General features: G+C 38.1%; 2 protein-coding genes and 2 pseudogenes across 2 annotated transcripts; 3 read left to right on the top strand and 1 right to left on the bottom strand.

Moving 5' to 3' along the window:
- Positions 1-2,745: 2,745 nt before the first annotated feature.
- LOC141426881 (larval cuticle protein A3A-like) lies at positions 2,746-4,311 on the bottom strand (annotated as a pseudogene).
- Positions 4,312-5,375: 1,064 nt separating this feature from the next.
- LOC141426127 (uncharacterized) lies at positions 5,376-10,802 on the top strand. Its single transcript, XM_074084987.1, has 5 exons — positions 5,376-5,460; positions 5,642-6,237; positions 6,878-6,947; positions 9,640-9,687; positions 10,168-10,802. Exons 1-5 carry the CDS (start codon positions 5,449-5,451, stop codon positions 10,732-10,734), a joined length of 1,293 nt encoding a protein of 430 aa, XP_073941088.1. The 5' UTR covers positions 5,376-5,448; the 3' UTR covers positions 10,735-10,802.
- Positions 10,803-14,557: 3,755 nt separating this feature from the next.
- On the top strand, positions 14,558-15,630 carry LOC141426879 (uncharacterized; annotated as a pseudogene).
- Positions 15,631-18,417: 2,787 nt separating this feature from the next.
- LOC141426880 (uncharacterized) lies at positions 18,418-19,498 on the top strand. The gene is made up of 2 exons (XM_074086117.1): positions 18,418-18,489; positions 18,861-19,498. Exons 1-2 carry the CDS (start codon positions 18,478-18,480, stop codon positions 19,425-19,427), a joined length of 579 nt encoding a protein of 192 aa, XP_073942218.1. The 5' UTR covers positions 18,418-18,477; the 3' UTR covers positions 19,428-19,498.
- Positions 19,499-22,699: the final 3,201 nt, after the last annotated feature.

Here is a 22,699-nt window from a genome sequence, read left to right as displayed (position 1 = left end):
ACCGATATCGGATCGGATAATCTGAAAATGCTCTTACTGTTCAAAAGATAATCACGAATTATGGCAATTAATTATGCACGATAAAACAATGACGTTTTTTGCAAAAGCAAGACAGCATAAGAAAGTTAAAAAATATTTTTTTTACGTCCTACATATATTACGTGTTAGGTCATATCATTCGTCAAGATTAGGAGTTATGCAATCGACATACAACAATGACTGTGAACTTATAATAATATGTGGGTATGTATTAAAAGTTAATAAGTATTTATTTACCTTTATTATACATTTTGTGTCCTACTGGTACTTCTATGGTTTTTAAGTAAAACCTTTCAAAGGTCTACAGAGCTTTATTTCAATTATAAATTATAGTACAAAATATGCATGCAACATTGTTACACTTTTATAATCAAGATATCGGCTGGACTACTCTCATGTTAATTTATTAAGAGGCTGTTTCACCATCCATTGGTTAGTGTTAACTGACGGTTAAATGTGATGCCGTCTCTATTTGTTTTGTTCGAATAGATGGAGACGGTATCACATCGATATATCTTGGGGCTCAAAGGGCGTAAAGGACATTCGATCTGTATAATCCACGAAAGGAAATTCGTTCAAAAATGTCCTTTACGACCTGTGTTGTTTTAGTCCCAAACACAATTATTTTCAAAATTTGGGATTTGAAGAAAAAAAAAATACTTTGTATAATCATCAAGGCAGTAAATATAAACTATGTTAAAAAACACAGGTATTAAAGCGACCCATATTTCTACAATACATTTATTGCCTCAAAAAAAATATACGCCGTAAAAGCTGTAATTTATTCAAGTGTCCTTTACGACCACCAAATATTTTACCGTTTATTTTGATTTCTTAAGACCGCAGCCTAATATAATCAAAAGTATGGAATAATAAGTTTTTTTACTCTTTGAAACGGCCTAATTTATTGCCATAAGTAGAAGTTGAACTTTCCTTTACGACCCATTGAAAGCAAAATTTGTGATAATGTGATTTACACCCTTGTGAACCAAAAGTTTACTAAGTCTTCAAACAAGTACATCTGATTCAATCCTTGTGTTCTCACCAGGGCGTATAGCGCACGTATCTCTGTAACCATACAGTTTGCATCCAATTGGAGTATAATAACAAAAACTACATGAAATTCTAAGCTCTTCGTAAATAGAAGACTTTTATGTAACATTACAAACAACAAAACTGTATATTTTTTAATTTTTTTATCCAGTTTTTTCTTTTCCTGAAAAGTTGTGTTTTGTGATTTACGCCCTTTGAGCCCCAACCATTTAACCGGCAGTTAACACTAATCAATGGATGGTGAAACAGCCCTTAATTTCATTTTTAAAATTTAAAAGAGCACACAACCGTTCCCAAATAAAAAAGTGGCGTTTTCTATCTTTGTCTCCTGCCTATCATACATACTCTTAGATAGGTACTTTGTGTCTTAGTCATACGAGATGTAGGCAATTATAAAATATCCTTCTTGACTGCAGCGTTGAATGAACGATTTTACTATATCCTTTCCGTTGCCAAACCAAGGACACTGCTAAGTACGTTCAGATTATTTTATATACCTAATAGTAATTTGATTTTATTGCAAGTTGGCGAAACAAGTCGAGCAGGAAATTACTTGTATTTGTCTAAATTTAATTTTGGAGGTGCAACTTACTATCTTGTTCCATTTTAGGCGTAGATAAGAAAAGGTCAAGCGCTTGATTTGATATTTAAGGAATTTAAAGATACTTCACTGTGTTGACTAATTGCTTCGTTAAGTTGGTATCATTGGAATTAACTGGCATTTTATGCTAGCCAGTACCGTGTTGGTGTACCTTTAGTAGAGTATTTATAAGTACCTAGCCTTTTGCCCTTGATTAAAACATTCTTATGATTTATTGTATTGTATACTATATTTATCTACACCCATATAGTAAATCCTCAATTATGCGTTTAAAAACCATAGGTAATGACCAGCATTACGACATTGGATTCTATTAAAATCATGTAGCGTAAACTAAAACGAATTATTTAAAACTGAAAATGTAAAGCTCATAATCTCACCTGTTTAAGTAGTTATTCATCTGATGATACATTCAAGCGTTCCATCTGTTTGAACATCTTTTTCATTATCCACCATAAATAATATTATATTATCAAAGTACTTATCAAGTCTGTTTTTACCCGACTGCCCGAAGGAGGGTTATGTTTTTAAAATAAATAATTGAGGGTGCACCGAAAACCGCCGTGTTTCGGGCAAACTGTTAAACTCTTACACAGTAACTCTTTTCTCAGTTGCCCTGCAAATGGCGCCTGGGCTTCTTTGTACAGGGTGCGTATCAGTTGCAGAGAGTGACCTCTCAGTCTCTCATTCATGCTGCGTGTAAATATGTTACTTAGTTCAAGTACATTGTAGTATCCAGTGAATATCTTGTAAGTTTCGACCAGATCGCTTGGCTGCCTCCAGCTCTCCAAAGTTATAATTCCTAGCTCTCTCAGCCATTCTTCATACTCTCACTAAGTACCCATTCGTGTTTTTCTTTAAAATAAACTCAAAAGTCACGATCTTTCTCGTTCTTCTTCTTTCTGATGGTCACACCCAGATCATTTTTACCTACTCTTCTTTTTACCTTTCCTAAAAAACGAAAAAAGAGCATTTTGGTCAAAATAGTAGGTACGAGTATACCTGGGATTTAGGTAGGTAATTGTGGGACTATTGGCATAAGATAAAACAGATTGCTTTACCAACATTGTTGGACTTTATATTTAATGTCGATTTAGCTTCTATATGGCTATATATACATAATTAACACGTAAGTAGACAATTGCGGTGGGTTTTCAGTAGTGATGCAGACCAGCGTATCCGAGGCCAAGACCATGAGTGTAGCCGAGTCCGTGTCCGTAACCGAGACCGTTGCCGTATCCAAGACCAAGACCGTGAGCGCCGTGGGCGACGGCGCTGTGGGCGAGGGGAGCGGCGATGGCGCCGTGAGCGTACGCGGTGTGCGCGAGGGGAGCGGCGTAGGTGGCGTGGGCCAGGGGAGCGGCGTGAGCCACGTGCGAGGCGTACGCTACGGGAGCGGCGTGGGCCAGGGCAGCGGCGTGAGCCAGGGGGCGGCGTGCGCGGCGTAGGCGACGGGGGCGGCGTGCGCCAGCAGCGCGGGGTCCTTGCGCACGACGGCGTTGAACCCGGAGTGCGCGTCGGCGGCGTAGTCGACGGTGCGCTTGGTGCCGTCCGACTCGAGCAGCGAGTACTGGCCGCGCACGGTGTCGCCCACGCGCGTCTCGTGCTGGCTCTTCACGTCGCCGGTGTGCGGGTCCGACACGCCGTACGAGAAGCTGTTGTAGTTGCCGCCGTGGATCGCGCTGCTTTGCGCTGCCACCACCAATAAGGCGAGTACTGCAATCTAAGGAGATAAAAATTGGGTTAATTGTGTATTTTATTTTCGTTTTAACAGTGTACGTCTCTCTTTATGTACATATTACTGTTGCTGATAATGCTGTTGCATGCCTGCTTTTGGTGTACCTAGGTATGAACGGTGATCATAATATAAAATTTTCTAAATTGAAATATTTTGTGTACATACACAATTGGCAGATCTGAATAAGTTAACAAAAATAAAACTGCGCTGCCTATCTACACGAAACTGTATTATGAAATCGCTACAAAGCAAACAAGTTGGTACAATAAGTAATAAACAACTGCTTTACATGTAGGTACCTATTATTTTCGATTTTGTATCTTTAACGGTTCAGTAGACCGGAAAGTAAAGAGAGATGTGGTCTTTTGCGTATACGGTGGGCATCAAAAGTAGCGGATCACTTTTTTACAGAGAGGTACTAACACATTTGTCAATTTTGCATGGCGCTAAGCGCTGTGCAATTACTATCCAGGCTGATCGTACCTACTTTATACAAAAATAATTTTGATGAATTACTAGTCTTGCAGCCGAATTAAAATAACAATTTGTAAGGCTTCATCAAATATGTGTTAGTAGTTTAATCTTGTAAATAGACTAGATGAAAAAACATTTTGCATTGAAATAGTTTAACAAATTTTCACTCTTATTTAAATTTCGCAAAACAGCTAATTATAATGTCTTAAGACCATTAAATCAAAACTGTATCTTAATAATTAGCTACTTGATCATCAAGTTAGATACATTTTCGTAACGCACGAGTATCTTATTCACTAATCCGTGTAATTGGTTGACCGTTGGAGCCATTTGTTTTATTGATATAAATTACCTTTGAGAACATTTTGGCTTAAGGTTCGCTGGCTACACTACAACTGATTACATTACCTGCTGGCATCTATTTATATGGCCACGTCATTATAACATTCAAGAATAAGTAACGCATTCCGAGTGCCTAAAGGAAGTCGACGAAACTCGGGCTGACCTACGCGCGCGGAAACCCCTTTCGGTTTCGGTTCATAAATAATGCTAATAAGAATGGTTTTTACACAAATTATTATGCCGCCAACTGCGATAAAAACGATGAGCTAATGAAATTACATCGTATTTATCTAATTAATTAAATTAATTGCAGTTAAGTTATCAATAATGCCTGCAGTATAAGAAATGCTGTTTACTTATTGATTACGTTTGATTTTATGTTTGATTTTACTTTTACTTTCGGGTCTTTAAACCAGTCCCAATTTCCCCAATAGTTTCCAAAATAATGTGTTGGAATGAGCTGGAAGAAAAAAAATGCTGCAAAAAATTATACGTTGCGTCTATTTTTGTGGTTTATTTTTATACACCTTATTGGATTTACAAATTCCAACTAAACTTGAATTGATCATCACCAATCGTAAGCACGTATATTATTAAGTTAAACTTCAGTCAAAATGTGTGCAGTAATCGTAAAGTAAACTTGATGAACTAGATCGTAAATATATCGTAAAAAAATGAGCAAAGCTTTACACATCACTTATTAATTGTTGTGATAGACATGTAAGAATAAATTAAATTATAAATAATTCTGTTGACATGATAATAATTTCAATTAATTTAGTGTTTTTTAATTTTTTTTTAATATAATGTGACAATGTAATTTATTTCTTAATCAAGTGTATTTTGTTTCTATGATGTATTTTTTTTTCTCTTTTCTTTTTGTATTTTCTATGAGTCATGTTACTTGAAATAAATGAATATTGTTATTTATTATTATTAAAATACCTACTATTGTATTACCATCTGATAAGATAACGGTTTACCTCTGTAAACAAAGTGTCGAACATCTGACGAGCGAAAGTTGCCTTCATACTTGCTAGTAATGTATGAACGTAAGCCGCCGCGGATTTGTGACGTACGCGTTATGCTTCCGAGCTTGACCTCCAACCGCGCAATATGGTGCCGGTGCACGGATATAAATAGTAATAAACTTCAGGATTAATCAGTTGCAAGTCGAAGTCGTTCAAACAAACATATCAAAATGGCAGCGAAGGTAAAGACAGCTCAAATAAAATTTAAAAGTTATAGACTTCATGAGGGCGCCATCAGCATAAAAATGGGGCTTAATGGGATCTCCGCCGAAGTTTAACTGATGATAAAATAAAACTCAATTTAAATTGAAATTACAGTTGATCTTCTTGTGAAGATATTAAAAATTATTTCCTCGGTTTCAGTTCGTCGTTGTAGCTCTATTGGTGGCGGCTGCCCAGGGCAGCGCGATCCACGGCGGCAACTACAACAGCTTCTCGTACGGCGTGTCGGACCCGCACACCGGCGACGTGAAGAGCCAGCACGAGACGCGCGTGGGCGACACCGTGCGCGGCCAGTACTCGCTGCTCGAGTCGGACGGCACCAAGCGCACCGTCGACTACGCCGCCGACGCGCACTCCGGGTTCAACGCCGTCGTGCGCAAGGACCCCGCGCTGCTGGCGCACGCCGCCCCCGTCGCCTACGCCGCGCACGCCGCCCCCCTGGCGTACGCCGCTCCCCTCGCCCACGCCGCTCCCGTAGCGTACGCCTCGCACGTGGCTCACGCCGCTCCCCTCGCCCACGCCGCTCCCGTAGCGTACGCCTCGCACGTGGCTCACGCCGCTCCCCTGGCCTACGCCGCTCCCTTGGCCCATTCCGCCTATGCCGCTCCCCTTGCTCACGGTGCCGTTGCTTATGGTGCTCATGGTCTCGGCCTCGGATATGGAGCTCAGGGACTCGGTCTGGGATACGGTAACGGTCTCGGATATGGCCGCGGTCTTGCCTATGGTGGCTACGGGTGGTAAAAAATAAACCTCTGATACTCAAACGCAAAAGCTGTGATTAATTCTGGTAATGCTAGAAATAAATGATATATTTATATGATTATTTTTGTTTCTTTCACTATTATTATCTTTTATTATCTTGAACAAGAAGTTGACCTTAGATCGTAATATGTTTTATTAGGGAAATAAAAAAAAATAAAGATCAATGCGCTAAAAACTACTTAAGCGGAATCATCAGTTTAATAAATTCATCAAGACAAATAGAAAAATAAGAAGGGGCACTGCCTACCTTTTCTTGAAAGCTTATTGGTCTCATTTACACAACCTCATAGCTTCGTCTCAGAGAAAGCTAAATACCTAACTCCGTAGAACCCATATTCATGAGATAAGGTAGTTAGATAAGTACACTAAGGTTCGTTGACCTAGCTTTTATAATTTCATTGGTACTTTAAAAATGTCGATTAAAACTCACTCACTCATCAAAATCTATAGAATACAGTCACTAGTATCAATATCTAACACAACATAGCGTGCTTAAATATCTGATACAACTCTATTTAAAGGGATGGTAGGACGTGTCAGATATACAGGTGACTGTAGCTACAGCACGAATTACGTTACAGATACTTAACAAAAATTTACACTCTTGTTCAACAGCCGATATGATTCACCTGCCAGCCGGCTCATTGCTAACGCTATTCGTATCCGTCATAGAGTTCATTTTCAAGTAAAAACTATTCAAAATAAATATCAATAACAATAAGCTTCAACGGTAGCAATGAGGAAGCACCCTGTTATATAAGGTGCTAACAAATTAGGAACCTATATTTTACGGCTGATAGTACTCGTCTCTAGGAGCAGCAGGAGCAGAATTAAGTAAAAAATAATGTAAAAGTTTATGAAACTTTTTGGAGATAATTACAGAATCAATTTTACTGCGAAAAACCCTCTGTTAATGAGATAATGAATAGTCAGTGATTAAAATTTCTTTCGCTGTCTTGACTGTCACGAGTAACTGGCCACTTCACTTTGATACATAAATGTCAAAGTCACATAATGCTTATTAAAAGTTTTCCCGAGTGACATATATTGAGTGATAATCACAAAACCGGTCTTCAAAATGATAGTCATTTTGACCTGAAAACAATATTTAATTTATTATTAGAACATATGGTTTCTTTTATTTAAATAAACCATTAAAGTAGCATTATTTTTTGTTTTACAGTAAAAGTACAACTAAACATGCAGTAAACAAACCCTGGCATAACCAAAATAAAAAACACATTTGGAATAAACTTTAGTTACCTCATTTAATTTTAATGACCAAAAATGAATTCAAAAGCCTTTGTCCACCCAAATCATGGTATCACAGTAATTTTGTATTATAAATTAATACGTGATAGGTTTGATTTTTGTCACAAAGACGTGATGAAATTACAAAACGTCAGAGCCTCAGAGCCAACAAAGTACCGGACGCTAGGTGACGCTGTTGTTGTGCACAGAGCACTATATCCGTTTCGCCATCATACGTCCAGGTGTGGGGAGCATTTCCATCGTTGTTTTGTTAATATTCCGGTGATTCGCACTAAGCCTTTCATTTCATTTTTTTTAAAACGGCCTGCTAAGGAACGGAATTCGACAGATAAATACAATTTAGTGCTAACCAATGTTTGTGTACCTATAGGCTGTTACTGAAGCACTCAGCTACATTTATGATCATCAGATGACATAGAGGTTTATCGTTAATCAGTATAAAAAAATCTCTTAATAACAATATTAATTAAATTTATTGAAGAATAAAACTTTTTTATTCATAAAAATAATATTGGGCATCTCGATGGCCAGTAACAATTTTAGGCTTACGAGACTAAAACAGTTTTCATTATATACAATCCATAGATTTTACATGTAAAAGATTCAGATTTCCACGAAATCAGTTATTTTATCAAAATTTAGTTTCGTTTGTTGGTCACATACATGCATAAGCATTTAAATGTATGTGCAAGCGCTGCGCATGCCACGCGTGATCCTCACATTGAATTATATTCAGAATTCTTATCGTGCGTCATTGAAATTCCTGTGAGTAATGGAGTATGGTACTTAATTGGAGTATCAGATAACATTGGTGACATTATTTTTTACAAACTGGTCAATTGCGAGTGAGACTCGAATTACGAGCATTATACACTAATTTGTAGGCTGGCAAAAATAAGTTTGTACTTTACGTAATAATATAAAGTATTTTCACGTCATGACACAATAAGTTTTTTTGTGGATCAGTGATTATCAGACTTTCCCGTTATTTTCACTGTGAGGCTTTATTTATTACCAAATTACATGATTCTATGTTAACAGGAAGTACTCCATTGATTTCGATGCCCAGTTCTAGTATGAAAACAAAAATATCAAAAAGTTACATTGAAATGAAATTAAATGAAAATTAAATTAAATTGAATTTATTTGCATTAAGCGTGGGATTACATTGAGTTAGTAGAATTATCGAACACACACTTAGCTATAAGAGCCATTAGAGGCATTGCATTGGCATTTTTTGTAACATACCTATCAACTTGACGTTCCCAGGATCTTTACCACTTCTGTCTGTTTATACCTAATGTTGATAAAATAGTAAGAGCATTAACAAATTAAACATTAACTGCAACAATCCTATTGATTAAGGATTAGTAGTTAATTAATGAAATGTACGTGTATTTTTTTATTGAAATAAACAGCTTTCTATTTAATTTTTTTTTTTTAACAAAGAACCTAGCCCTTTTAGAACTGGTGAATACAATTGTGTGGTTTTTGAGATTCAATTTTTCTCTAAAAATATTAATATTATATGGACGGGCCCAGCATCATACGATTGTGCCTGAATCTCTCATTCACCCGTTTTTAGAATACGAATATTTTTTGAGAAAGTGAATAAAGAATCACAGAATTATATTGACCAGTTCTGAAAGGGCTAGGACGATCACAAGGTAATAACACAAGCGACATCCATTCCAATACTTCCACCACTATACCGAGCAATCCTGTGACCTTTGATAGCGTCAGCAGCAGCACTTTATTGCTGTGATCCAGTACAGGTATCTAAAATGTAAAGTATTTGGGGAAATCTTTAGGACCAATTCTGTTATCTAAACCCTCTGGGACGGCAATACATCTACTTTAAACTTGAACTGTAGGTGCCTATGGTAGAAATGATGAGCCGATAATTAATTACCCATAGGTATCCCGCTTGCTCGCTTTCCTCTTTTATTCGATAAAAACCACCTTCCTCGTCGTGCCAGGAATTGATTGAATTCCGCTGACGAACAAGCGTGCATGCATACCTGTTTCGGTCTTGACCTCCGAAATAATAATATTGCACTGCAGGCACGTGCATATAAATAGTTGTTAAGACTAAAGTCAATCAGTTGCAACTCGAAGTCGAGCAAAACACACTTATCACAATGGCTGCGAAGGTAAAATAATAATAACATTATTTATTTAAAAATATTACATTTATTTACCAACTAGCTTTTGCCCGCGGCTATCAAGCGCTGTTCTCTCGGGAACTGTGCATTTTTTGGGATAAAAAGTAGCCTCTGTCACTCTCTGGCCCATAAACTATCCCTATGTCAAAAATCACGTCGATCCGTCGCTCCGCTTCGACGTGAAAGATGGACAAACATACAAACACATTCACACACACCCTTTCGCATTTATAATAATTAGTATGGATGGATAATGGCTTAGATTTCATTTATAAAAAAAAATTGTTTGGTTGCTCAAGTTTAACCTTATTATAATCATCATCATCATCACCCCAGCCTATACACGTCCCACCGCTAGGCACAGGCCTCCTCTCTGAATGAGGGGACTTGGGACTTTAGTACCTATTTATTGATTGGTAAAAGTAAAAGTGCCACGATTTTAAAAAAGATTGTACTTTGTGCTTACAGTTCGTCGTTGTAGCTCTTTTGGTGGCGGCTGCCCAGGGCAGCGCGATCCACGGCGGCAACTACAACAGCTTCTCGTACGGCGTGTCGGACCCGCACACCGGCGACGTGAAGAGCCAGCACGAGACGCGCGTGGGCGACACCGTGCGCGGCCAGTACTCGCTGCTCGAGTCGGACGGCACCAAGCGCACCGTCGACTACGCCGCCGACGCGCACTCCGGGTTCAACGCCGTCGTGCGCAAGGACCCCGCGCTGCTGGCGCACGCCGCCCCCGTCGCCTACGCCGCGCACGCCGCCCCCCTGGCGTACGCCGCTCCCCTCGCCCACGCCGCTCCCGTAGCGTACGCCTCGCACGTGGCTCACGCCGCTCCCCTGGCCCACGCCACCTACGCCGCTCCCCTCGCGCACACCGCGTACGCTCACGGCGCCATCGCCGCACCCCTCGCCCACGGCGCCGTTGCCTACGGCGCTCACGGTCTTGGTCTCGGATACGCCGCTCACGGCGTCGGACTCGGATACGCCAACGGTCTAGGCTACGGACATGGACTCGGCTATGGCGCCCACTGGTAAACAAAACGAAAGTGTGCCATTAAAGAAGACTGTGATGTAAATATATAAAATAAATACGAAAAATTAAACCCTAACTTGTTTTGTTCTGAACACTCATATCCTGGTCTTAGACTACTATTCGAAATCTTTTATCGTTTCGGGTATGTTCTAAGGTGTTTTTTTTTCCAAACAGATTTCTACTGTTAACTTCTGATAGCTTTTACAGCTTATCAGAGAGAGAGAGAGAGAGAGAGAGAGAGAGAGAGAGACGCTAAACTAAAAAAAACAATACGGTTGTAAAAAAAAATTGGTCATAGTCAGCCTTAGATTCGGAGTCCTTTTTTGAGAGCGTGGAGTTGATACCTTAATTTATTACTTTAATTAACTATCTGAGGAAATCATTTTTCAATTCACAATTTTCAGTAATATAATATACGATCAAGGACACCATGCCACCATTTTTTTTTGGTGGCTCATGAATTATTTAAAGTTCTTGATCATACTACTATCCTTATTTATTCAAAATATAATTAATAATTAGATTCAGGTGACAAAATTAAGTAACTTAATTAAAATATAATATACTAAATTGTACCTCTAATCATCACTCAAAATTACTAAATACAATACGCTGACAAAAATGGTAGACCACATCTATAATAATTTGACATTTGATTTGAAGACAAAAAAAAATTTGATAATTCATTACACTATCAGACGATTGATAATACGAAATTGAAATGCACACGTTTCTCTCTCAACGCATCAGTTTGATGTGTTTCGCATCAACACGTGGAAAAAGTAGCGAAGAAGTGCATCGTGATAGCTTGAAAATATCAAATGTATCTATTTTCCTAATACAGGACATTTTTTACCGTCAGTTAGGTACAGTCGCTATCAGTTATTTCGGAGCGGCCAAAGTGATCCAAAATATCGAAACTTGAACTCTAATCCCTTAATAATAGAGTGGATGTGCCGATATTTTTGACCACCTTGATCGCTCCGAAATATGTGATGGCAACAGTAGTACTTGTCTGCACGGTTGTTAGTATCAGACGTGATTGGTCAATGACCTTACCATCGCGACTATCGCGAAGGCCAAGCTTACCTTGAGGTAATTTACCTATAGTACTTGTCCCTAAGTTATTTACAGAAAAGCGTTTGAAAAATGTTGAAAGTGGATTGCGATTGAAAATATATCTTATCAAAAAATAAATAAGTAATCCATTTCAATGTTAAAAATACATTGCTAATCTTTTTTTGCCAACTTCACCCTCCGAATAGACTAAAAAAACCTTGTGTAGGTATTGTGTTTATAGTAATAAACATATTATAACGCTTTTTAGCAGTTTTACTAAAAGGGTTTGCAATTGAAATAGAGGTCGATGGTGCCATCATCACGGGCCGATATATGACACACTTCTGGGCACAAGCCTTCTCTCGGCTTGAGAGAGCTTTGTCTGTTTAGTGCCTACATGGATCCAGTGCGAGCGAATAAGAAACTTCATTATTTCATTTTCAGTGTAAATTTTAAATGTAAATTCGCTTAAGTATGAAATTAAATGTTCAAAACTCTAGCCACGGTTTAAATCTACGATCCCCTACTTTGGGAAACTAATAAATAAAAATAGGTCACTAGGCTATTAAGGGCAATAAATGTACTAAACAAAAAATAAACATCACGAAATCGAATCAAAACACTTTTTTATTTAAAGAGACTTAACATAACATAGAACAAAATTTGCTATCAAAGTAATGAAAACAATTTGGAACACTTCACAACTCAAAGTACGAAAAGATCGCTCACAATCTCACCAGCTCGAGATGGACGGATGACCTGGTTAAAGTCGCGGGTTTACGGTGGATGCAAGCCGCTTCCAACCGAGGCAACTGGAGGTCTATGGGGGAGGCCTATGTCCGAAAGTGTACGTCCTATGGCTGATATGATGATGATGATGATGATTGTGTTAATTTACAAAGACATATTGTGATCGCAAGACATTAAAGTATTGCGAATATTTTTATAAGCAGCTTAATTTCTTTAGCCCCTGGATTAAACGATTGATATTTTGGAATTATAATCGCTTACATCTCGATTCCTTGGTAATATGGCGATAAAAATATTCTGTGCGTTACAGCTGGTATCTATCTATCTAGTACCTTTAAACGAGCAATTCTTCTATATTTATAATCAGAACCTCGGAAACGGCTCTAACGATTTTGATGAAATTTGGTATGTAGGGGTTTTCGGGGATGAAAAATCGATCTAGCTTGGTTTTATCTCTAGGAAAACGCTGGTTACCAAGTTTGAGCCCGAACGAACCTCAGTCGCCTAGGTACTGTTTACTAGGAACTCGTAGAAAAACTCACAAACTTTGATTTATTTAATAATAGCATCAATCAATGGCAATCATGAAACAAATTAATATAATTGGTAATTAAAATGGGTAGCTAAGAGAACAAGAATACGAACTTTATTTGATTTGACGAACAGAAATTCCATTGAATTAAAAATAAATTATTCATTATACTCTTACTCGTAGTCTAATTCTGAGATGCCTTTGACAAGCTAAGTTAGCGCAAGTTAAGTTAAATTATTATGATTAGTACATAAAGCGCATTATGACCAACCTGTCACCACAAAAACATACTAGTTTGAATTTCGGTTCTGTGATTGAACTGATGTGGAGTCAAGGTTACACTGGTATGACTGCCTACAAGAAGTTCTAAGTTAAAATTACAATGGATGTTATGAGTATGAGATTTGTTTCTTAATAATCGGATTATATTTAAAAAATTGTTTGTTTTGTAAACCGGTTGGTATATAACTATGTGGTTTTATTCTTATGTTACATTTAAATTATGTTCTTGCTGCCGTTGTGAAAAATTGTATGTGTCATACGAGACCAAAGTTTTTTTTGCATCTCGTGTGTTTGAATCCCTTGTTGCTCTCAGGATTCTAACCTAGAATCACTCGCTCACGCTCGTGATTCAATTATAGAATCCTTGGCTTACTCGGGATTTAAAATCAACACTCGCAACAAAAAACAACTTTGCTCTCTTGTTGCACAAATAACTATTTCTACTCATAGAAAAATACAATTACATCCTTTTTAAGGCAATAACCTTCGAGTGCAATTTTAATACAGAAAAAAAACACTATTTCTAGTTGATTTATGTTTTGATTGCCAATTAGTAATCTAGATTTACGTATTCTATTCTTACAATACTGATTATGTTGATTTTATACGAGTTTTTAAGTAAAAATGCTGTTTTATGATTTCTTTTATAAGAAATACATTATTTTAATAAATTTCTTAATTTGTTTATATATATCATATACCCTGAAAACAATAAAATCTATCAGCAAACCATCTGCCAAATATATCAAACAGTTTTGGGTTTAATTTTTTTGTGCAATTTCAGTTCTTTACACCCTAATGTGTGATATAATTTGTTTTTATCCAAATCATTAGAGTTTGGCATTTGCCTCCTTCATCATCTTATACTTTACAATATGTAGAATCACCTAAACCTACATAACTTTAAACTAGAACTCGGTTTTTTTACACCCACAAACTTTGAAATCGAATGTCTGAAAACTACGTATTTCCATTTTCAAACTTTAAAAATTCTTTTTGTATTGAATAGAGCATCTTTTACACTATACGCTGGTACCAATAACTCAATACCGCAGAAGTGGTTCCTTTTGCCTAAGAACGACACATAATATATAGTTAAGGGCGTCAGCAATATTATTGACGAACGGACACGGAAAGTTACTGCGCGTGACCTCCGAAATAATACAGCACCGCCACCCCGGCGAATGCATATAAATAGTTGCAGAAACTTGAATTAATCAGTTGCAACTCGAAGTCGAGCAAAACATATCTATCACTATGGCTGCGAAGGTAAAAATTGCTCTTAACATATTTTTGAAATTAACACGAGACAACACGACAACGTGAATTACCTAGTGAATATATATAGTCATAACAATACAAGCATGCTTTTTTGTAAATATTCAACAGATAAATCAAATATAACTAAAAATTAAGACAGCCGTTGAAAGTGAGCTTAACACGTGTCAGTATTAGGATTAAAATAAGTTTTTTGAGATTAATGTACCCAGGGCCGATGCGATGTCGTCGAAACGTCGAGGATACTTGTTGCGTTTACGCTTAGAGTAACTAAAGAATTGTAAGACCCATGATATTTTACGTTTGCGCAATTTTCAAACACGAAAAATATTTTGCTTTTTATTTCAGTTCGTCGTTGTAGCTCTCTTGGTGGCGGCTGCCCAGGGCAGCGCGATCCACGGCGGCAACTACAACAGCTTCTCGTACGGCGTGTCGGACCCGCACACCGGCGACGTGAAGAGCCAGCACGAGACGCGCGTGGGCGACACCGTGCGCGGCCAGTACTCGCTGCTCGAGTCGGACGGCACCAAGCGCACCGTCGACTACGCCGCCGACGCGCACTCCGGGTTCAACGCCGTCGTGCGCAAGGACCCCGCGCTGCTGGCGCACGCCGCCCCCGTCGCCTACGCCGCGCACGCCGCCCCCCCTGGCGTACGCCGCTCCCCTCGCCCACGCCGCTCCCGTAGCGTACGCCTCGCACGTGGCTCACGCCGCTCCCCTGGCCCACGCCGCCTACGCATCTCCCCTCGCGCACACCGCGTACGCTCACGGCGCCATCGCCGCTCCCCTCACCCATGGCGCCGTCGCCTACGGTGCTCATGGTCTTGGTCTCGGATACGCCGCTCACGGCGTCGGTCTTGGATACGCCAACGGTCTCGGCTACGGACATAGCCTCGGGTATGGTCATGGACTCGGATGGTAAAAACTAACAAAACCTCGCATAAGGCTAATATGAAAACTGTGATTTAATGAATAAAAAAATATTTATTTTACAGTACCTATTGATTTTATTTCCCTATTATAGTCCTTAAAATAGGCTCAAAATTACTGAGCGAGCTATGGAGACAACAGAACTGCACTCGGGGTTTTTCTACGGGATTGAATTAGAAATAAGGAGATACGTTCTAGAACGAAGATCACCGACATAGCTAAGCAAATAGCTCGTTAAAGTGGCAATGGGAGGCCATAGGTATAATAGCATGGAGAACAGTTAACCATTGAGGCCGAAAAGTTCCAGAATTGAAACCGCGAATCGGCAAACACAGCGTAGGACGTCCATCAACGAGATCGATGGATAACCTGATTAAAGCCGCGGGATCACGCTGGATGCAGGCAGCTGCTAATATAAGCGAAGCAACTGGAGATCTGCGGGGCGGCCTATGTCCGACAGTAAACGTCCTACGCCTGAAATGATGATGATGATTGTTTTCAGATTATTTTGTCTAGCCTTACCCTACTTTACCTACCTTATCCCTAATGTTACATGTATTTTAGTGCTTAAAAATACTTTTCAAAGACACGTGATTTTATTTCTATAATCATCTTTAGATTAACTACCTTTTTTTTTGTTAAATATGTTGGTTTTAGAATTAGGAAAGAAAAAAATTGATGCCTGATTATTTCTTTTAACATCGATTGACTATGTGAAATACTGCAGCCGTTGACAGAGTTTCCCTACGTCACTATGATAACGATTAATATTTTTTTTATGAATCACAATATATACAGCCTGTAGGAGCTTAATACAGTAAATGAGAAGTTTTCAAACCAAACGTGATGAATCCTTGCTGACGTGGTCAACTTTATTTGATTAACAATTGGTTACAAAATAGGGATACAAAGATGAGCTGATCGCAGCAGGTAGTAAATAGTAAATACTGTATTTATCTTTCTTCTACATCCTGAAAAATGTAATCCTCAACAAAGGAAAGATGTTTTCAGTGCTGCAACAGTCATCAGCAACTGAAAAAGTTGAGGAGAAGTCATCATCTCTAAATTTGTACAAAAAGAAAATACCCACCGTAACTCCGCGATCGACACTGCCTCTATGATGATCACCTTGTTCTGTAAGTGATCTAATCTGAATATATAATTCACAACCTTAAAATCGATTTAATAATTAGATTGTATATATTAATTTACACAAAAATGAAATGAATAGACGATGCGCAAGCAAGCAAAAGTTCTAAACTAATAATTTGACCTAACAATACACTTGAAAGAATTATATCTGCGTACAGTCGAGTGCAAAAGTATGGACTTACACCCTTCAAACGTAATAAGGCTGCGGTAACATTTTTGAGTGGTTCGAAAATATGTACATATTAACACTTGACTGTACACCAAAAAACAAGACAGAAAATTAGGCTACGTGCAAAAATAAAATTCAAATCTTTATGGTTCTGTTAAATGTATAGTTAATTTAAAAATTGTTTTTACGTTCGATAACACGGATTGACCACCTTTAATTTATAAGATATTTAAATTAAAAACAAATACTGTATTATAATAAAAAAGAGAGATAAGTAATTCAATTTTGGCGGGTCATTTAATTTTTCATTTGATCACCGATTCAAAATCATCATCATCTTTCAATATAAGCAATTTTTTTTAATAAACATTCTTTGAAGATTTCCTGCAAATGGCCGCATATAGTTTGCCGCATTCGGTATTCGGTTCAATGAATTTACATGCATTGTTCTTACGCGATGATTTGAATACTGAATCAACTTGAAATAACAAAATAATTTTACACATTCTTGTGATTTTCTTGTCCTCTCGGCGTCTCTTAAATTATTCAGAGAGCACTGCTATGGACGACACAATATTGTACTAATTAATTATTTATTAAAATTAATAGGTGCAAAGATACGCCAGACGGGATTTGAACTCGCGTCTCTTAGTCAGACATTATTTTTATTCAATATACGCCATAACATAACAAGCACTTATGAATATCAAAAAAATCTGCCAGCAGTTTGGAAAAACCTCTGTTGAGAAGAACCCGGCAAGAAACTCCAATCAAGCTCTACGCGTCGCGTATGCTAAGTACCAATTAGCATAATGCGTGACTATGATCAAACGCAAGTCTCGTAGCGAACGTTACACTTTTAAAAGTTTTGTACTGTGACAGGAAAATTAGACCTGTTATCATTTTTGTGTTCGTAACGCGTGCGTGGGTGTGTCAGTGTGTCACTATTTTTTTCTGAGGAACGGTAAAGGAATTAAGTTAAAATAAACGTTAATAACATAACGTACTGTAGCCATCAGTATTTAATAATTATATTTTAGTACATAGAACTTCAAGCTAAATGCATTGTGATACAATTCGCATTTTAAGTTAGCTTGGGTGGTTGTTCTGGCATACCGTGATTTGCAGTGTACAGTTGAGGGCAAAAATATGTATACAGATGTTTATATATTTTGGATGCCTGGTATCTATTTTTATGACCTTAAAGTATTATAGAGGTAAATAATGGTTTAAAATCTCAAAAATACATGGGCTCTGCCACAATGACGTAAGCATTATCTGAAATCAATCCCTAACTAAATACGAAAACATTTTCTTTGCCATTTCCTGGTTAAACTTTAATGCTACAAATAAATGTGATGTCAATGACCGGCCAAGCTCCGGTCACCATAACCGATTCATTCACGCGCTACTATCACTTGGCAAGGTCCCCGATCCACCTGGCCTGGCGGACTGTAATGATACCACAAGGCGGATAACGACTCAGATTTTGACCTCCGATGTAATATTGGTCTACCGGCAGTCGAATATAAATACAGTACAACTGATAAGTTAATCAGTTGCAAGACGAAGTCAAAGCAAAAAACACTTACAATGGCTGCGAAGGTAATATTATCATTAAATTATAATACTTAGCGATGTATGACGAAAACTTATTGTCATTGCGTTCATTGAGATAAAAAAAAATCGTAACTAGGTATAAATTTCACCGCAAATTGCAAACAGCATAGTTTCATTTAGATGGAAGAAAGGCCATTTTTTTAAACAATTTTATTTAGCCTGTCTAGTATTCTATTAAATTATATTGTACTGTTGTTTTATTAAATTATAAATGCTATAGTTTGATTGACTTGTTGTTGTATATTTATGTATTCAGCTTTGAATACTTATTTAAATTTAGCTGCAACAATTTTCAAGTATTTTTGCTATCTCAGTCAAACAGGTTCAGTTATAAAAAACACATTTTTTTATTTCAGTTCGTCGTTGTAGCTCTCTTGGTGGCGGCTGCCCAGGGCAGCGCGATCCACGGCGGCAACTACAACAGCTTCTCGTACGGCGTGTCGGACCCGCACACCGGCGACGTGAAGAGCCAGCACGAGACGCGCGTGGGCGACACCGTGCGCGGCCAGTACTCGCTGCTCGAGTCGGACGGCACCAAGCGCACCGTCGACTACGCCGCCGACGCGCACTCCGGGTTCAACGCCGTCGTGCGCAAGGACCCCGCGCTGCTGGCGCACGCCGCCCCCGTCGCCTACGCCGCGCACGCCGCCCCCCTGGCGTACGCCGCTCCCCTCGCCCACGCCGCTCCCGTAGCGTACGCCTCGCACGTGGCTCACGCCGCTCCCCTGGCCCACGCCGCCTACGCCGCTCCCCTCGCGCACACCGCGTACGCTCACGGCGCCATCGCCGCTCCCCTCGCCCACGGCGCCGTCGCCTACGGCGCTCACGGTCTTGGTCTCGGATACGCCGCTCATGGCGTTGGACTCGGATACACCAACAGTCTCGGCTACGGACACGGACTCGGCTATGGCGCCAACTGGTAAACAAAAAGAACGCTCTCGATTAAAGAAGACTGTGATACGATAAAAATAAACAAGATGTTTTAAACCAACAAGACTTGTGTCTTCTTTAAAACTTTACTTGAATCCTTTTTTCTTTTCTCCCTCTTCTAAAATCTTAAAAAACGCAACGCGATATAATCGTGATACAGTCTGAACATAAAAAAAATGTAGGACTAACATAATTAACTTTAAATTAATTTTTGACATTGAGTTGCACATGAACCAAAAGCTGTAGGTAATGTTGTATTGGATATTGATTGAATAGATGATTGATAAAAAATGATTAGAAAATTACATCGTACCCCGATTAACATTTTAACTAAATATTATTTACTCAATTAATTATCAATACGGTATTTGACAACTTCTAAATTTGCCATATCTTTATATTCTTTTTAAAAAATTTATATACAGACAGTGTTTAGCGAAGAGAAAACTTAAATCGGTTGAAAATCTATATACCTGTCTCTTTCCCTGTCTAATCTTGAATTTCAAACCTTGAGAACTTTGTTATTTGTTAAAGTAGCTTAAAAATTGCTTTTTTATTCGATAACAAACATTGTGAAGTTTTAATTTATAAAACACATACAAAATAGTCAAATACAATACAATACAATTACTCTTTATTGTACACCAGAAATAGTAAGCGATACAGAAAATAGATACACAGTGAAAATTACAAGGTACCTAAGCATAGGCGGCCTTATCGCTTAAGAGCGATCTCTTCCAGGCAACCTTTTTACAGAAAGAAGGAAGGACTAGTTTACAGCAGGTGGTGCATTAACAGTAGAAAATACCGTAAAATACAGGGTAATACGGAATATTTTCTCTGGGAGTTATGAAAATAAGAATTATTAAAAATTAAAATTAGAAAAGTAAGTAGTTGCATTTGAGTGGAGGAAAATGTCGAGCATTGGGATGTCCCAATGCTCGAGCTTTTATATGTATAAAAGCTGAAATCATAAATAAAATAAAACAACACGAAAAAAATAACGTTATACCATTGGTCACCTCTCTTATGTTTTCTTGCCTAACAATAAGGTGCTTTTTATACGCATGATTTCTCTTCTATTTTCCAGAATAAACATAACACAAGCACGTGACTATAAATTATTTGATACTTCTATAATTACTTTTGAGGCTAGTAAAAGAGGTCTTAATCATTGACTGTTGTTATCTTGTTACTCGTTGTTACGAGTACATTGTTAGGTGTTTTTACAAAGAAAATTTATTTTCTTTGCTCTCCAAAACTGTTGATTTTTAGAAATGTGTTATAAAACACAAAATCAATACAGTCATTTACCCTGAAAATATGCCCTTAAGGGCTCTTTCACATGCCACTTTGTTTAGTACCAGTACTGTTACCCGCGACTCCGTCTGCAAAGAATTCGTTTATCGTCATACCTCGGGAATTGTAAAATTTACCGACATTCAAACTGAGCCTCCTGTAAAAACAAATATCTTGACTTGAACTATATGATATTCCTTACGAGTACATCATTCGATTTAGACAAAAGATATTCTATTTTTATTAGTTTAATTAACGTGTCGCGTGTCGTGTCGTGTCGCTCAGCGAGCTATGGAAAGGGCTATGCTCGGAGTTTCTCTGAAGGATCGAATTCGAAACGAGGAGATCCGACACAGAACTAAAGTCATCGACATAGCTCACCGGATAAGCAAACTGAAGTGGCAGTGGGCCGGCCATATCAGTCGAAGAATTGATAACCGCTGGGGCAAACGAGTTCTTGAGTGGAGACCGCGAATCGGCAAGCGTGGCGTAGGACGCCCTCAGACTAGGTGGAGCGATGATCTTCGCAGGTTAGCTGGCAAGAACTGGATGAGACTGGCCGAGGATCGTGCTCAGTGGCGTGCAACTGGAGAGGCCTATGTCCAGCAGTGGACTAAGATAGGCCGATGATGATGATGATGATGAATTAACGTGTTTCTAACTCTTATAACAATGGAGAAAAAGTTGTGCAGATAGATCTCGCTTTAATTGTATTGTAGTTTTGCGCATAAATATAACAAAAATTATTTAAATTCACATATAAATAAGTCAGTAATCAAGATCTAACTCATATCTAAAAAGATTGGTACCTTCTTAATTTCTAATATTTTTATAGTTGCGGTTGTCGATAAGATTTGTTTTGTTTCACTGTGCGAACATAATTTGTAATACTCGAAACAAATAATAGTAGATTGTTCAACAAGGGACTAAAACAAGCCATAATGACCCGAGCAGTGCGAGGATGGCTATAGTTCAAGTGGCATTATGGTTGTTTAATTTCGCGTTAAAAACTCTACTTTTCACTTTGCATGCTATGAAAAAAAACAATGCTTTGTTAAAAATTACAATATTACTTTTTAAAAACGTACGCTCGACTAATGAACAGGCCATCTGTTCAAAATTCAAATAGCAAAAAAACCGGCCAAGAGCGTGTCAGACACGCCCAAAATAGGCCGTAGTCATTATGAAAAAAATAAGTAATATTTTTCGAAGGATTTCGTATTTTGTACGGAATATTCCAAGTTTAGGTATATTTTATACCTTAGGCTGCTATTTACTCTTAAACTACTAATATTTCTGAAGAAAACTAAACCGTTATAGTTTTCCTTTTAAGTTTGATATACTTACTATCATACTGAATTTTTTCAAATTTTTCCACCCACTGGTACAGATTTTAGAGGCGGGGGGACACTCGGTTTTAATAAAAATTTGCATTTTAAAGTTGAATATTTTGCAAACATATCACTGAATCGAAAAATCGTTTTAGCAACCCCCTGATGATTTTAAAAGACCCATCCAACGATACACCACACTACAAGGTTGAACGAGAAAAAAAACACGTTTAATGTTACCATTTTCTCAGCATAGTTTACATTATATATATATTCGTGCAAAATTACAGCTTTCTAGCATTGATAGTCCCTGAGCAAAGCCGCGGTCGGACACAGGCAGACAGACATGGGAAAACTATGAGGGTTTCATTTTTGCCATTTTGGCTACGGAACCCTAAATCTTTTCTTTTATTGTTTATGAAGTGACGCTTTAAGTGCTTGCATATTAGGCAAAAAATTCAAAATGGAAAACTTTTTTAATACTAATTGGGTTTTTTATTATGCATAATAAAATGAAATAATCCTTAATATAATTGAATAGATTCATATTCGTAATCATTAATTGTGTTTCACGAAATTAAATCGTGTTTTTTTGTAATATTTTTGCACAGTTGTCATTTTGAGGTTATTTCCAC

Source organism: Choristoneura fumiferana, chromosome 3, assembly GCF_025370935.1.
Source record: "Choristoneura fumiferana chromosome 3, NRCan_CFum_1, whole genome shotgun sequence".
Lineage (NCBI taxonomy): Eukaryota > Metazoa > Arthropoda > Insecta > Lepidoptera > Tortricidae > Choristoneura > Choristoneura fumiferana.
This window is presented reverse-complemented; position numbering and strand designations above follow the sequence as displayed.

What these genes read in the sequence shown, in the direction of transcription:
- LOC141426127 (XM_074084987.1), top strand. An exon ending in GTCATAGAGTTCATTTTCAA is followed by an intron (nt 6,948 to 9,639) that starts GTAAAAACTATT and finishes AAAGTCAATCAG; the next exon opens with TTGCAACTCGAAGTCGAGCA. An exon ending in TTATCACAATGGCTGCGAAG is followed by an intron (nt 9,688 to 10,167) that starts GTAAAATAATAA and finishes TTGTGCTTACAG; the next exon opens with TTCGTCGTTGTAGCTCTTTT.